Here is a 17,113-nt window from a genome sequence, read left to right as displayed (position 1 = left end):
TGCTAAGCAATGTGCTAGGTCTGTGGTTTCCAGTTTCTAAGTAGACCCTTTTAAGCCCTCTGAACATGAACGTTATCTTCTAAATGTTATTGTCCTCTTGTTATTTTTTTAAAGATTTTATTAATTTGTTTGAGAGAGAAAGAGAGCAGGAGGAGGGGCAGAGAGAGAGCGAGAAGACTCCCTGCTGAGCGGGGAGCCCGTTGCAGGGGCTCGATCCCAGGACCCTGGGATCATGACCTGAGCCGAAGTCAGATGCTTAACTGACTGAGCCACCCAGGTGCCCCTATCCTCGTTATTAACTTTAAAACTACATATAGTAAACATTGTCTACATTCTTCTTCCCTTTTACAAAGTAAAACAGTCTAGTGCTCTACATGCTTCCATTCAGAAGTAATTAATCATTGTATTACTCGGTGCATATGTATGCATATGTACATATATGCATTATGTATACATACATAATTAAGTTGATCCTCATTATTTTCAGGGTATTTGTAAATTCAGCCACTCACTAAAATTTACTTGTAACCCCAAAACCAGTACTCCTGGTGCTTTTGCAGATACACACAGCAGTGAAAAATTTAAGTTCTGACCCACCATGTTCCAGATGAGATCCAACACGGTGAGGCTCTGCATTATTGCAGCTCTCTCATACAGATGACCAGAGGATGGAGGCCATACAAGGGAGTGCAGCACAGGGCAAGAAGCTGTTTCTGGGGCCAGTTGGACTGGGTTTAAATCCCAGCTCTGACACGAGTGGGGCCTCAAGAGAATCACTTGACACTTCTGAACTTTGTTTTCTCTTTTATAAAACAAAGAAAATAGAATCTACCAGGGTGAATTGTTTCCAGGATTTAAAATCACACTGTATGTGAGATATGAGTATGTGTATGTGTAATGTTTTCCCTAAGAGCAATGAATCGTTCAACATTCACGAATCCATTGTTCGGGTTGACTTTTGAGAACATCACTGTTAACAGCAAGAATCATTTGTTATGTATATTTCATAGTGCGATGATGGAAATGGCAAATTCTATTCCAAAGGACTGTATCAATTTATACCTGAACAATCTTTGACTATTTCATACAGCTTTTTCAGTATCCTACCACATATTCTTTTTGCTACTTTGTATTAAAGCGATCATGTATGAGTTGTACCAGACACTATGCTAAGTGCTTTACAAGCATTTTATAATTTTTTTCTCCCCTGACCCCAGCATTTTATAATTTAACTCTTAAAGCACTGTTTGGTGGGTAGTACTGTCTCCATTTTACCTATGATCTTCACCTTAAAGACGTTCAGTAACAAGGTCACAACAGCTAGGAAGTAAGAGAGGCAGGATGAAACCTAAATCTGTGGAACTCCAAAGCTCCTCACCATTCCCTGCTTTTGACCACGGAAATGCCTTAGCTACCTCTTGGTGACTAAAATAGTGATGTAAATCTCTCTCAACAGTAGCTCTTAGAGCAGCCAGCTTAGGGTACCAGACAAGCACACTCCCAAAGGCCTGTTGATGCTGTTGACGTGTGGCAAGTTCGTTCTTTCTAAGAAACCTCTGTTTCCTGAGAGGGAATTTCAGAACCCTGTATTCTTCATCATTTAAAGGAGATTAAGGATACCTACCATATTTCAAAGACTGTTAAGGTTCAAAATCAAACCAAAACTGTCTTGGCAATTCTAAAGCACTATTTAAATACAAAGTAGCAAAAAGACTGTGGCAGAATATTGAAAAAGCTGTATCAAACAAAGTTTGTTCAGGCATAAATTGGTATAATCCTTTGAAACAGAATCTGCCACTTCAATCATGCAATCAAATACCATTAAGCTAACTTTCGGAAAGTGCTGTACATAATAATCATTTTTACTACACTATTTCATTACAAATCTGTGTAACATATAGCATCCCTTTGATTAAGGCAATCAACTCAATATAGCATTACAGTGATTAAGAACCAGATTTATAAAAAATCATTAGCACTTTCTACAAAGGTGAGGGAAGTTTCGAAAAGTATGATTTTGCTCTGTTTTCCAAAGGAAGATGGGTTCTGTTGACTATTCCCAAAGGAAAGGATGAGGAAAATATTTCTGATCTCCAAATTATAATTAGGGGACCATATCAAGGGAACCTTAATAGAACAGAAACCTTCCTGTCTCATTCATCAAAATGTGTCTTGCGGCCCATTATTTTCTCAAACTTTAGCATTACTTTTAAAATTTTACCCTTCAATGGCTACAAAATATGACAGGACACATTATATGTTGTTTGAAGAAAATGTTTCTAGCAAAGATGGCAATTAAATAAAAAATCCCATTTGTTCATTGATTCTCATAAAACTGGAGCGATGTTAACTCCAGGTGAGGGGGGTGGTTAAGGATCCAGTAAATTAAAGCCCTTGTGTTCTATTTGTGTACTTAATGGTATCTGACCGTAGTATTAGGATTTATTCGTCTTTGTATTATGCACCCTGCCTGGTGTGTTTTTCACGTAGTAATTACACAGTAAATGTGTAGTGACCTACATGGAACAGCCAATACTGTTGGGGACCAGGAGCTGTTGGCCAGCTCTGGGTGTAGCCCCTTACCTAACAGTCTACTTATTCTTTTGTTATCCTTTTAGTACCTAACAGTGCTTCCTGGCTTTAGAATTTTTCTCTGGAAAATAATTTCTTCCATGTAAAAAATTAACTGGATTCTACACTTCTAATACCCAGCAGGTGCCTTTTCTCTTGGTCTGCTATGGAACTACAATACCTAATAGAGATAGCATTACAGTATTCACAGCCCGGAAAGTGTTTCAGCAGTAAAATGCCGTATATTCTAGGCTCTAGTTTCTTAAGTTTTCTACTTATTCTCTGAAACAAATCCTTTGTTAGAGTGGGGAAAAGCAGAATCTGATTTTCATAACTTTTTTGGCAGATCCTGATCAACTAAAGGAAAAGGTAAAAGATTTAGAGACACAGCTCAAAACCTCAGATTTAGAAAAGCAGCATTTGAAGGTAATTTTATCTAATTATAAATGTTTTGTGAAAACTGTTAAAAACAACTTTTATGAACACCACCTTTGAGTTTTAAGTATGTATCCTAAAAATTCCTGGAGTTACATTTGACCTTGATATCACAGAATTCATTACATTCATCTGTGTTAAAAATACCAAACGAGAGCTACAAAAAAACAGACAAAACAGGATTAAAGAGAAATTTATTTTTTGATTCTTAACAAATGTAGCTCATTATTTTAATATTAAGTTTTGGGTGACATTGGGAATAATGTCTTTTATTTCCTTTTGAAGTTCTTTTTGGGAATAGCTCCCTTTATTAAAGAAAGGTATTTGCCATGCTTTATATCTCTCAAAGAATCTATAAACAGAAAAGAGCATAAGTTGAAGAATTAACTAGTGATCACTAGCTATTCTAAAGTTCAAATTGTCTCTTCACCAGATGCCTCTTTAGCCAGGTAGAAGTCCTAGAGTTTCCCTATTATAAATATATTTATAAGAAGTTGATTATTATTCACTTAAAAAAAATAGGTATTTGTAAAGAAAATATAAATGAAGCCTAAACCAAAGAATCTTAACCAAAATAACTTGTGTTGTGAATAGCCAAGTCTTTTTGATTTCCTCAATGAGAGTATCTGATATACTTTTGGAGGAAGATTAAATGCCGCCCCTCCCCTACCCGTTTAAGAACTGATAAATTTTAGTCAAAAACTAGGACATAACTTACAGAACAAATAATTTAACTTACTAGCTAAGTTAGTTACGCTGTACAATGAAACCTTCCTTTCTAAGAAAATACTTCTGCCTCTATAGTATATAAGTATATTAGATTATTCAGATTACTTTGGATTTTATGTTTGTAATTAAGTCTCTTTTTAGTTCAAATCTAAAGAATATATTGTATTCCTACATACCTTTCAAAGATACCATGTTTCTATTAGGAGGAAATAAAAAAGCTGCAAAAAGAACTGGAAAACTTTGATCCTTCATTTTTTGAAGAAATTGAAGATCTGAAGTATAATTATAAAGAAGAAGTGAAAAAGAGTATTCTCTTAGAAGAAAAGTTAAAAAAACTTTCTGAACAATATGGAGTTGAATTAAGTAGTCCTGTTGCTGCTTCTGAACAGTTTGAAGATGAAGAGGAAAGTCCTGCTGATCTCCCCATTTATTAAGGACACCTCTACCTGTAGTTTTACCTAACTATTAACTTTATAAGTTAAAACTCCATCTGTAAATCAAGCAGGTCTCAGACCTACATGATTTCCTTCTTCATACCCTGTACCTTTACTAAATATAAGTTTTAGTAAATATAATTATATGAAATTTTAAACATAAAAGTATATTTTTGATTTTCAGAGTAAGTTATGACTACCAAATAAACTATGATGAATTTTGTATACATAATGTTTGTTCTTTAAAGAGTATAGAGTGAGCTTTAATAACTTAACATTTAAAATTGGGGTTTTATACTTATTTGTATGTGTATTAAGACTCAAGTTTTATATATATGTACATGTATATAAACATGTTATGAGATTACAGCCATATGTTTTATTAAGTGTTTAGAATAAATTCATCTTGAACTATTTAATTTTTAACTACTGATCCAGAACTGTTGGTTTAACTGCTGTCTTTATCCAACTTTTGTACAAGGTAGGGAGCTTATTATTACATTACATTTTTAAGTCTAGTGGTTGAAATTCATTTGCTGGTTCTAAATAAAATTTTGAATAGACCTTTGCAACTGGGAAATTCATGTCTTCAAATGCCAGAAGACATATTGCTCTATTAGACATGGAACCTTGAGATTTTTTTTACCTTCAACATGTGGTAGAATATTCAAGATTCAAAGATAACAGTAAAGCTGGTTTTAAATTGCATTTCTAGTTTATACATCAAGTATTATATCTTTGAGTCTACCAAATTTCTGATTATCTATTTTTGAAAAGAGACTAAACAAACACTTAGTATCAAAGGCATGGTCATACTTGTTCAGGTTCATGTTGATGATAACTGGTTTTGAATTCATATAAGTATCTGGTATTGGCCAGCATAAACCAAGATGATGGCGATGAACCTGAAAAGAGAAAGTTATTAGCTTTAGACTTTTTTATCTTCATTCACTTTTTAAATATTTATTTTGAAGGCCTACCATCTGCCAAGCACTATTTAAGGCTCCACTTTATCTTACCCTTTTTTTTCATACCTGTTCTCCTCCTGACATATTACATATTTACTTGTTATTGTCTATCTTCCCCATTAGAATGTGAGCTTCATGAAGGCAGAAACATTTTGTTGATTCTGTATTTCCAGTACCTGGAAACATGCCAGGAACATATTCAGGGGCTCCATAAAAATTTAATGAGTAGTCTGTTGTTGAGTACAGAAGCTAGCCAATTAAAAAATATGGGTGGGGAGGCATTCTAAGTATCACATGACAGAATGGTGCTTTTTGCTCTGATTGTAATTACATGAGCACGGTTAGAACATACACCGTGTGGGTATATTTGGCAGACGGGGGTGTACCGCAGTTCTGGAAAGTGAAGCAAGGGTCAGATCACGAATAATCTTAATGTCACTAAGCAGTTTTATGCAGCAAAGTTAACATTTTCACTTACGGTGAAAAATGGACAGAACAGGGATAAGACTGGAAGATAACCTTTAAGAGGGTGATAAACTAGGTCAAGCATGAATCTTGGCTTCAATTAAAATGAAAATTAACTGCCAACTGGTTGGGGAGAAGTACAGATTCAAGAGATCAGAATCTTTGTGAAGTAATGGAGAGAGGGGTTAAAAATATTTCAGTTTTTGAATTGTTGGGAGTCGGGTGGATATGACTAGGTCCAGTTCTGAACATTACTAATTTCAGAAACCTTTGAGAAATCAAACAGACAAGTCCAAGAGACAGAAAGGGCATAAAGTAGAAAAGTTCATTCTGTAAATATTAACTGTTACCTTGGCACTTTTAACTCAAATTCTATAATCAAACAAGTTTGGGAAATGCTGAGTTAACCTAAGTTGGTACGGATTATCTCAGAGGGCATTCATTTGCAACATCAATTTTCAAGAAGGCAGTACGTAATGTGCAGTTTTTCCAGACATTTTCATCACTTTAATTCTGACGCACATCTAGGAAAACCAATGCCCCAGAGAATGAATACACATTGGGAAACACTATTATATAAAGAATGGTGGCCTGTGAGATGAGTAAATTAAATTTATTTACAACACATTAGAATTACTGCAATCTGTAGAGAATATTCTAGTGCCACTTCTACCTCGTTTCAGGAAGTAAGACAACATCCCACAAGCTACTTTCTGTCATTACCTTGATTAAACAGCCATCGTTACAATGCCATACTATTCCTTCAATTTTACCCTCTCTGCAACCTTCAAACCAGGATAACAGATCGTTGTGCTTCAAGGTAGGTAGATTTCTGATTTGAAATGCCCCATGTGGTATAAGAAGATGTAATGGATGCTTCTTGCTTCCTAGCCCTAAATGTTAAAAATTTCCATTAGCCATACAAAGGTTTCAAAAAGAATTGAGAAAATTTACTTCTCCAAATAAAAAGGACTTTTAAAACATTTAGCAATAAATTTACCAAAAAGTTTAGTTGGTTTCCTAGGAGAGATATACCATAAGTGATCTCATTCAAAATTGCCACCTTACCCTATTAAATATAAATTTCACCTTCATATAATCTATACCAAGGGTCGGCAAACTATGACCCATGGGCTAAATCCAACCAGATGCTTGTTTTTGTAGTTTCAACGCAGCTATATCCATTCTTTTAAGTACTGTTTATGGCCTATAAAACCTAAATACTTACTATCTGGACTTGTACAGAGAAAGTCCTCCAACCCCTGCTCTATACTACTAGCCAAGTTCAACTATCATTCAATGTTTGCCAAACAGCCACTCTATATCTCTGATAACTTGTGTAATTACTCTTCTTTCCACCTGCCAATCAGTCTGCTTCTGATCCCTATATAGGATTTTGCTATTCCAGCTTTAATGTTCTTGGGTCTGTCTCCATCCCCCTGTCAACAATGTTCTCCACAGTGCCCTCTGGACCTGTACTCAGTTCACCATAGTACAGATTTTGATACTCGATTCATGGTCAATTCTTTACTTAATTTACTCTTAGCTGTTAATTAATGCTAAACTAATTACCTAACCATGAAAAACACAGGATTTTCATTCAACTCATTTCACCTAAATTTTAAAAAGCAACAAAAAGTTACCCTTGAGTAATTCCCTTTCATACCTAGTTCTACAATGTTATTACACAAAAGAATGAAAGGCTAAAATCAACTTTTTGGATTAATAAAATGGTTAGAGTCATGCATAAATTTCTCCGTGGACATAAATAGAAATGGCTCTAATTCTAGGAAGCTATTTAGCTCAAATTAGTCATTTCTTTATGTGTTTTAAGTTGAACGTAGGAAGTTCTCTTTATAAATACAGTTACTGTAACCGAACAGGAAAAAGGCTTTACTCACCATACGGGTTTCCATTAATATTTGTTCCTATAAGTTCTAGTGTTTGCTCTAGGAGATCTGAGAGCGGCACTGCACTAATTTCCAGAAGCCCAGGATCATCAGGATGATGCTGCAGTATCAGGGCAACTTCGAATTCATAATTAACTACAGAGGAATGCCAACAGTACTGTTTGTTGTGTTTCTCCACTGGTACCCAACCTATCATGTAAAGGAAAAACTGTCATGACACCGCTTTTCTTTGGATTGAGACTTGAAGCAATTTTTATATTTGTTACAAATTTTCCATGTTTTCTGGATGTTTATCACCCATAGATACACTTTTTTTTAAATCAGTGGAAGTGTTAGCAGTTTTACTACTTTTTTAATCCTAATCATTCTTTTAATCCCAAGGTTTTTTATTCTGTTGATGAATTAACCTGCTTGATGATTCACTATAGAGCACTCAGCATTCCTTTCCAGAAAATTTTCAGTATGAATTGAATACCATTCTAAAACAGAGCATTAAAACCCTTTTGTCATTTCTTTAAGTTTTCTCTCTACTGTCTCTCCAGTTTCAGGGACAATAGACCTATACAGTAAGTTTTCTACAATTTATTGTACTGTTGCAATATTTGCTAAACAATGTATTAATTCCACACGTATTGAAGGTTATTGCTATTCCTCTCCTAACTTGTTACCAGAATAGGTTCCCGCATGTGGGCAATTCTTTATCAAACAAACAAAAACTAGGACACATATGCCACTGTGACCATAATATCTTTGACCTTCAATATTCAGGTTAACTGTAAAAACCTCTTTTCTGGTCCATTAGTCTCCAGGAAAACCCACCCCACTTTTATCATAATCTTGCTTCAAAAATTTAAATTTAGTTCTGCTGTACTCCTGCTTAATAATCTTTACAATGAACCTCAGAATCCTCTAAATGGAATATAAACCCCTTTAAGATCTGAGCCCATTCTACATCTCCAGCCTCAACTTTTATAAATGTCCTCCAATGTCATACACCCTAAACATTCCAGCCACAGAGAAGTGTCACATAAAATTCCCATGACTCCGTATCACTCCTCTTCATGGGAGTTTGCCTAAGCTGACCTTCCCTCGTCCTTGCCAGCTAACTTCCTGGTTCTTAAGCTTCAGTACAGATGTCCTCTCCACTTAGAAGCCTCCTCTATCATAGGCTCACGAGAATTCTTCCTCTTTTCTCTAACTATACCCTTTGTATACCTTCCTTTTAGTTCTTAAATCATAACAATATTGATGGATTTCCCCTAGTGTCTAAAAGATCATGGAGGATAAGGTTCTAATCTTCATTTTTGTGTTACTAGAACCTAAGAGTACTCTGCACATTAGGGTATTCAAGACATGCCTGCTGAACTGAACCATAATCTGGGATATCATTCTACTCAGCACACTTTTGCAAAAATTTTCCCATTCCCAGAAAAACTCCTTATGCATTTTAGAAAAGTTTTCATGATACCAGGAATGTGTCCATTTTCATCAGGCATCGGATTCCCATTTAATTGTTCTATTTCCTTCGCTGGTATCCAGCACTCTGGAACAGGTTTGAAGTCCTCCTCAACATTCCAAAAAAATTCTAAAAGAGTTAAATAATTTTATATGTGGTGATACTTTAAAAAATATAAAAGAAGAACAAATTCAATGTGGGAACAGCTAATAAACCCCATGATATTAGGTATTATACAATTATTCTCCATTACCATGATGTGACTGCACTTCTCAGGGTATTAGCACTTCAAATTTTCAATTTTGGGGGCACCTGGGTGGCTCAGCCATTTTTAAGTGTTTGCCTTCAGCTCAGGTCATGATCCCAGGGTCCTGTGATTGAGCCCCACATTGGGTGCTCTGCTTGGCGGGAAGCCTGCTTCTCCCTCTCCCTCTGCCTGCCGCTCCCCCTGCTTGTGCTCACTTGCTGTCAAATAAAATCTTTTTAAAAAAATTTTTCAATTTTGAACCCACCACTCTATAAATAGTGGATAAAAGTCTAAAGGAGCCAATGTGCCAGGTATGTGTAGATTTACGATGAATTTTTAATGCACTATAAATATATAAATGAAAGAGTGGATATACAATGATTAATGTATATATCTGCTTATATAATATTTAGAGGCATTTTAATGTTTAAACATACTGACAATCCTTTTTGTTATTTTTGTGCCTGACTTATAAAATTACAGATTTGTCTCTTAGGCAACAAAACCAAAATGTGTTGCTCATTACAGTATACATGTAGTAATTTGTATGTTTTAATAAAATCAACATAGTCTAATGAGTTATAAAAATGTTAAGAAAATGATTTAAAATACTTTTCAAGAATATTCTTTTACATACAAAGATACTCAATTATAATTTTCTTCTTTCCCCTAAGTACTTAAATTGTAAGGATATAATGTATAAAAATACCACCACAGCAAGAAATAAGCCAAAAATTGCAGGTTATTTAAATCATAAAAAGCTAAAAAAAACAAAAAGGCCCACTAACCTTTTGAGTTTTGTTTTGATTGTAAATAATTTTTAAATTTTTTCTCAGCTAGTTTGTTAGGTTTTCTATCTAGCCGAGCCCAAAGGTATGGCTGACCTAAAAAAAATAATAAAAGGGAAAAGAAAAGTTTAAGAACCGAACAATAAAACTTATCTTGAAAGACAATTTAGTATAAAAGTTTTTTCAATAAATAATAGGGTCATCTTTCCTAAAAGCAGCAAGCCTAGAAGATGCATTCTAACAAACACATCTTACCCAGCAGAACCTGATGCTCTAAGAAGACTTAAGTCTGGTTAAAGAATGATGAGGATGAGATAAAAAGTAAATATGTGACCCTTTCATAAGGACATTCTGCAGCCATATTTTATTGACAACGAGCACTTATGAGAAACTGAAGCTACCTCTGTACTAAATGGAAATATATCCACATAACTGTAGTCACACTTTTCCTGAAACATAATTGTAAGGGTTAGTTCCCAAAAATGTGGAATTAGGCTGAGCTGTTTTGCACGGCTCTGATCCCTGGTCAAGTTATTAGTGATGATCTGTAATCATGGATCTGTGAGGTTTCAGCGTAGTGTGCCTGCATTCTTTACTGATAACAGTAAGACTAATGAATCTTATACCTGGTGTCAGTGAGACTCCTGGAGGGCTCTGCTGTTGAGGCTGGTTACTTAGCAGGAAGATGTCTCTGTGACCAGCAGAATATAAAAATCCCCAGCTGACACTCCATTTTGGATTCTGTTTCCAAGGTGTTCCCTGCATACATCAGTGGTTCCTGATTTGACAAAGTGTGTCCTGCCAGGACCTTGGGGGCTGAGGGGTACAAGGGGGTAACAATAGGTGCTTTCACCTGGACTCACGGACCCTTTGCGGCTGTGTACATCCTTACATTCAATGCCCTTGCTAATACTGTGTATCCTTTATATCCTGTAATAAACTGTGGATTTGCAAGCACCGTCATTTTGGATCCTGTAAGTTTTCTTTAGCAATCCAATCATGTTTATCTGCCACTATTATACATGATCACACATAATGATGCACATTTAAGTTTCTTAATATAAATATAAAAGCCTGAAAAATCTTTTAGTTTCTTCAAATATATGAGATTTTAAAATTACTGATTATAGTTTGGTTAGACATTTTGGTTAGACATTCTGTATTACTTATTAACTATCCCAATAAGTAATATGAAGAACAAGATTAAAATTATATTCTGTCATTTCTGGTTCTGGACCTTTTGTTCTTTTTACTAGTAAGTACAAAAATTCATTTCACTCATACCCATTAAAATAGCTACTATCAAACAAACAAAAAAGTGTTGGTGAGGATGCAGAGAAACTGGAACACTTGTGCACTGTTGGTAAATCGTGTAGCTGCTGTGGAAAATAGTATGGCAGCTCCTCAAAATATTAAAAATAGAATTACTATATGACCCAACAACTCCACTTCTGGATATATGCCCAAAAGAACTGAAAGCAGGACCTCCACGAGGTTATTTGTTCACCATGCTCATAGCAGCATTGTTTACAACAGCCAAAAGGTGGAAGAAGTCCAACTGTACACTGATGGATGAATGGTATGTACATAAAACTACGTGGTATAGACATAAAATTAATGTGATTTGTACAACAAACATACACACAATGAAATGTTACTCATAAAAAGGAAGGGAATTTGGGGTGCCTGGGTGGCTGAGTCGTTGAGCATCTGCCTTTGGCTCAGGTCACGGTCCCAGGGTCCTAGGATCAAGCCCCGCATCGGGCTCCCCGCTCGGCGGGAAGCCTGCTTCTCCCTCTCCCACTCCCCCTGCTGTGTTCCCTCTCTCGCTGTGTCTCTGTCAAATAAATAAAATCTTTAAAAAAAAAGGGGGGGGGAGGGAATTTTGCAGGTACTACAGCATGGATGAACACTGAGGACACTATGCTACATGAAATAAGCTTGTCATAAAAAGAAAATACCATATGACTCCACATATATGAGGTATCTAGAATAGCCAAAACCATAGAGACAAAGTAGAATATGGTTGTCAAGGGCTGGAGGAGGGGGAATGGTGAATTATTTAATGGGTACTGAGTTTTAATTTCGCAAGATGAAGAGTTCTGGAGATAGATGGTGGTGATAGGAGCATAACGATGAACCGTACACTTAAAAATGGTTAAGATGGTAAATTATGTTAAGTGTATGTTAATCACAATTCAAAATGAAAAAAAATGCATTTCAGAAAAGATTTCCTGATACCAGGAATATGTCTAATTTGCATTTATTCAACTGTTCTGTTTCTCTTGCTGAAATTAAGAGGTAAAACGAAATCAAAGATTATTTCTCTCTTCTCATTTTTTTTCCTTAACTGACAATTTCTATTTTAGTTTCTAACTCTTAAAGTGCATTAAATTGAAATAAATTAGAGATACTGACAATAGTAATAAAAACTATGGAGTCAGCACTGGAATCGGTGAAATAAGAGCAAGTTTTAGGTTCAAACATAGGTTCTATTACCAGTTCAGCCATTCATTAATTATATGGTCTTGGACAAATTATTTAAGTTCTCTGAGGCTCAGTTTCCTTATGTGTGAAATGGAGAGGCTTACTGTACAAATTAGAGATAACATGATAAGCATTTACCATACGGCCTGCCTTGAATGAGTATTAAGCAAATGTTAATTACCTTCCTTTCCTCCCCCGAGAAAGATACAATGATAATAATAAGTAAGTATAACAACTGGGACTTTATCATTTTGCTCTTATACTTAGGTTGCCAAGGGTTTATGAAGGGTAAATGCCCTACTTCAGATATATATAGTTTGTAAAGTGATCAAATAATATGTAGTGTAATTTTACCTTTGTAGGTAGTAATATAGCAACATGTTCCATCCACTTTTTCTGTTGGAAGTGCACTGTATATATCTGCATCTAATGCCTTGTGACTTAGAGTTTCAGTTGCCAAAACTTTAAATGGCTTAAAAAAGAGAGAAAGAAAATTGGTTTAAAATAAACAGCGTCTACGCCTTCACACATACTCTCACCTGGAATGTTCTTAATTTCACTATTTCTAAAGTACAATCTTCTGCTTACCCTTCAAGACAATTAAAAAATATTTCTTCCATCAAGTTCTCATGAGTTACCCCCTCCCTTCTATGCTATCACAGCAATACCTGTTTTCCCACACTTATTTTTAATTCGTACGTTTCTTTAGCCACCAGGAGCTGACATCAGGAACCTCGTCCTCGGCAGCACTGTCTCTGCAGCAGTGTGTTCAATCATTTACTTGACAATTACTTGCTAAATGCTTTCTATGGGTTAATCCTTGTCCTTGACAACAGGAAGTTAGAGATTAACAAAAAAGTACTGTCTTTGGTGGAATTTTCATTTTAATGAGCAAGACAATAGTAACAAAATAATACATACATACAATGTTAAGTATAATAAATGTTACAGAGAAAAACAAATGGGGAGTCTTTCAAATTTAGCAGTACTAAACTGCATAATTTATGGTTCTATTTATGGTTCTTCTACTGTCAGGAAGAGAAGCCAAGACCATCAAGAACGGGAGAAAAGAGTTTCTACAATTCCTACAATTTTTTATCTGTAATTTATGTTTATTTCTGAGAAAGACATATGCCACCGTTTTATAGTGTGAATTACCTGAAGTAACACTCATCTTAAATAATGTGAAAAACACTGCACAATACTGGTGTGTACAGGTTTAAAACTAATAAATGAAAGTACTGTTTCTGGGTTTTCTGAATCAGGTAGACTTAGGAAATTAGCAGCATTCTGTTACTGATTGGATACTTTCAAGATAAAATAATGACGGGATTTATCACTAACTTCTGCAGTTAGTATCAGAGGATATCAGTTTAACCTGTGGTGGTAAGGCCTGGCCTAATAGCAACGTAAATTTGAATAGCAACGTAAATTTGAATCCACAAATTTCAAATTTACCAAAAATCCTAGGGAGGAGATTACTCTGCCTGTGGAGATTTTTTTTTTTTTAATTTTGTTTATTTATTTGAGAGAGGGAGAGGGAGCGAGAGGGCGGGGTGAGGGGCACAGGGAGAAGCAGACTCCCCACCAAGCAGGGACCCCGATACAGGGATACAGGGATAGAGGGCTCCTTCTCGGGACTCTGGGATCATGACCTGAGCGGAAGGCAGACGCTTAACCAACTGAGCCACCCAGGCGACCCCTCGGCCCCATGGAGCTCTAGATGAGCTCCAAATATTCCTTCTATAAGAATCAACTTTCTACCACTCTACTACCAACATGTTCAAAAGACAATGTAAGATACCAAGGGTACACAAAGTTCTCCTTCTCATTAAAGACTTTAAACTACTTGGAAAAAAAAGACATTTGTGTTAAAAAGTAACAGTGAATATCAACTGAGCGGTCCTCCAATTTCCCGACAGAGGAGATCATAGGATAACTAAGATGCTCAAAAATTTCATGGAGAAGGTCTGATTTGAAAAAATCAAAAATTGTGGAAGTAATCCAGGCAGAGCTGCACAGTCCAAGCAAAAATAAAGACAGCACTATGCCTGCTAGGTTCACAGGATGAAAGACTTTGTTCAAACAGAGACTTCACTTTAAGTAGGCAACTCCGTCACAAACACACATGGCATTTTCCGCTGCGCTGAGCCCAGGCCCCTCATGGTGGGTCCAACAGGCACTTCAAGAGTAGACTGGGCCTGGTTAATGGGAAGCCTTGACTTATAGTTAAGGATCTGAATACTATGCTATAAATAATACTGTAAGCAAATCTTAACTGCAGAGGGATCTGAGCAGGGGCTTACTTTTCCTGGTGGAGGGTACTTTTACCAACTACCCACTCCCACCGACATACAAAGTTGAGAATCACAGCTAAAGTGAACCACTATTTGGGATGTCAATATTTCATATTAGGTTTGTTATGCCTATAAAAAATAAAAGCGTGGCAACTACTGCTACAGACAGTTAGTAGTTAACTGTGGGGTTTTGACCCAGAAAGAACATGAGGATGATCATTCTGGGTGGCAGGAAAGAACAATCAGGCAGTGCAGTAAGCAGCACATAAACTCTTAAGAACTATAACAGCGGTGGCACTAGAAATGTTATGTTACAAGTAAAATGTGTCAATATGAGGGGCGCCTGGGTGACTCAGTACGCTGAATGACCTTGGTTTTGGCTTAGGACATGATCTCATCGCTCCGGCTCAGTGAGGAGTCTGCTTGAAGATTCTCTCCCTCTGCCCCTTCCCCTGCATGTGCTCTCTCTCTCTCTCTCTCTCTAAAATAAGTAAATCTTAAAAATAAATAAATAAGCATAAATTTTTTTAAAAGTAAAAAGGGTCAAGGTGAATGCAAAATTGGCATGAAAGTACTCCAGTGTTCATTCTTTAATTCAACAAATATTTATCCAGTGCTATTACACTTCAGGTCCTAGAAACTGGGATGTAACAGGACAGTCTCCACCTTAAAGGTCTTTTAGTCTAGAAACCAAGGACACCGCCAATGCAAATGACGTAAGGCGGGTAGGGGTCTATGCCAAATACACATGAAGAATTTTGTACGATGAGTTGGAAGCAATGAATACCTGGGGATTTTGCTACACATGAAAGAATTACCCTGATATAGGTGACTAATCATTCACCAGTGTTTACCAAAGTCCCTCTATGCCTAAAACCTGGTGCTGGGAGAAACACCAGAGGCGGGAACAACAAAATTAGAATCAAGTAGGTAAAAGGCAGTAGAAAAAGGGGCTATTAAGATGTAGGTTTTCAATCTCAATTTCCATGCGACAGCAAGTTCGAATCGCCTTATCAGAAAAATTCTCTCGAGGATTCCCTCTCTTGCAACTAAGGAGGTACAAGAACCTGGAGCTCAGGGAGCAAGAGCCCCCTACCCTAGACCCCCCCAACGAAACCCGCAAAAAGCTCCCGGCCTGCAGGGCGGCTCTAACGAGCCCCGAAGCCCTGCGTGGCCGCTCCCCCGACGCCGCACTCCTCGGTACCTGATGCTCCCTTTTGGTGGAGGGCTCCTCTTTCACCTCCGTCACAAACACACACGGCATTTTCCGCTGCACCGAACCTAAGCGCCTCATGATGGGCCCAACAGGCAGTGCGAATGCAGAGCACGCCTCCAAACAGAGCCCGGGCCAGGCAAGCGTCCCCAGCAGTCACGAACACTTCCCGCTCAGGCGAAGCGGCAGCGCCCCCACGGCCCCCAACACCAAGCGTGGGGCGGGACGCACGCGCAGAAGCCGCCTCCTGACCGCGGCGCCTTCTGGGAGTTGTAGTGTGGGAGCCGAGGTACACCGCCCCCGCCCCATCCCCAGCCCCGCCCACCCGCCCGCCGTTTGCGCTCCCGCGAGCGTTAGTCCGGGTTGTGATGACCGTGAAACAAGAGATCCGTTTTGGTTTTTTTTTTTTAAGATTTTATTTATTTATTTGAGAGAGAGAATGAGAGAGAGAGGGAGCATGAGATGGGGGGAGGGTCAGAGGGAGAAGCAGACTCCCCGCTGAGCAGGGAGTCCGATGCGGGACTGAATCCCGGGACTCCAGGATCATGACCTGAGCCGAAGGCAGTCGCCTAACCAACTGAGCCACCCAGGCGCCCCAAGAGACCCGTTTTTGAGTTGTGTGTGCTTAACCACACTTAGTAACCGATGGTATTTATGAAAATTAAAGAATACCAAGTTACAAGTATCAGATGCTGATTTAACACCACTCTGGTGAAAGTTAATTGCCTGTCTCTTTAATAAATTCCTGTAAAAGTTTAGAAATATTCGAAGACCTCTCAAAGCCTAATGGAAACAGATTTCCCAGGAAGAGTGCTAGAAAAAGCTACAATTAAAACACCTGGGAACCCCCAACACAGACAATAGTAATACCGTTTGGATTACACCTCATTGTGCCTCATAATATGGTCAAAATTGGTTCTGATGTTTTCCTGCGTGCAAAATTTAGCCTTAGACTAATCCAAAACCGGATTTCAATCTTAATTTTTTTTCATAGGAATCTCATTTATCTTAAATATGAGTTCCAACAGAGTCCAAATGGCTTGAGTTGTTGGGAGTCAATCAACTGCAGAGCTAGTCAATCAACAGCTTTATTTGACTTGTTGCTTAAAAGAA

The 17,113-nt window shown here is 37.3% G+C and overlaps 2 protein-coding genes across 2 annotated transcripts in view; one reads left to right on the top strand and one right to left on the bottom strand.

The window, feature by feature from the left end:
- The window catches only part of CEP290 (centrosomal protein 290), an 84,829-nt gene extending 80,404 nt beyond the window's left edge, over positions 1–4,425 (top strand). Inside the window, exons 53-54 of the mRNA XM_088025282.1 lie at positions 2,918–2,997; positions 3,939–4,425. Coding sequence (XP_087881408.1) covers positions 2,918–2,997; positions 3,939–4,169 — 311 coding nt within the window. The 3' untranslated portion in view covers positions 4,170–4,425. The remainder of the gene's footprint in view (positions 1–2,917; positions 2,998–3,938) is intronic.
- RLIG1 (RNA 5'-phosphate and 3'-OH ligase 1) lies at positions 3,190–16,170 on the bottom strand. Its single transcript, XM_028105465.2, has 7 exons — positions 15,992–16,170; positions 12,845–12,962; positions 10,004–10,099; positions 8,981–9,097; positions 7,504–7,701; positions 6,326–6,495; positions 3,190–5,074 (listed from the first exon to the last, which is right to left on the bottom strand). Exons 1-7 carry the CDS (start codon positions 16,079–16,081, stop codon positions 4,886–4,888), a joined length of 978 nt encoding a protein of 325 aa, XP_027961266.1. The 5' UTR covers positions 16,082–16,170; the 3' UTR covers positions 3,190–4,885.
- Positions 16,171–17,113: the final 943 nt, after the last annotated feature.

This window comes from Eumetopias jubatus, unplaced genomic scaffold (genome assembly GCF_037043125.1).
Source record: "Eumetopias jubatus isolate StellerSeaLion01/CBP00866 unplaced genomic scaffold, mEumJub1_p1.0 scaffold_8, whole genome shotgun sequence".
Lineage (NCBI taxonomy): Eukaryota > Metazoa > Chordata > Mammalia > Carnivora > Otariidae > Eumetopias > Eumetopias jubatus.
The sequence above is the reverse complement of the archived record's forward strand: the minus strand, read 5'-3'. Positions and strand labels throughout refer to the sequence as shown.

Excerpts from the sequence above, each read along its gene's own strand:
- RLIG1 (XM_028105465.2), bottom strand. The coding sequence starts at position 16,081 with ATGAGGCGCTTAGGTTCGGTGCAGCGGAAAATGCCGTGTGTGTTTGTG. Across the intron at positions 10,100-12,844 it reads CTATATTACTACCTACAAAG|GTCAGCCATACCTTTGGGCT; the intron begins GTAAAATTACAC and ends TATTTTTTTTAG. Across the intron at positions 5,075-6,325 it reads ACGATGGCTGTTTAATCAAG|GTTCATCGCCATCATCTTGG; the intron begins GTAATGACAGAA and ends TTCTCTTTTCAG.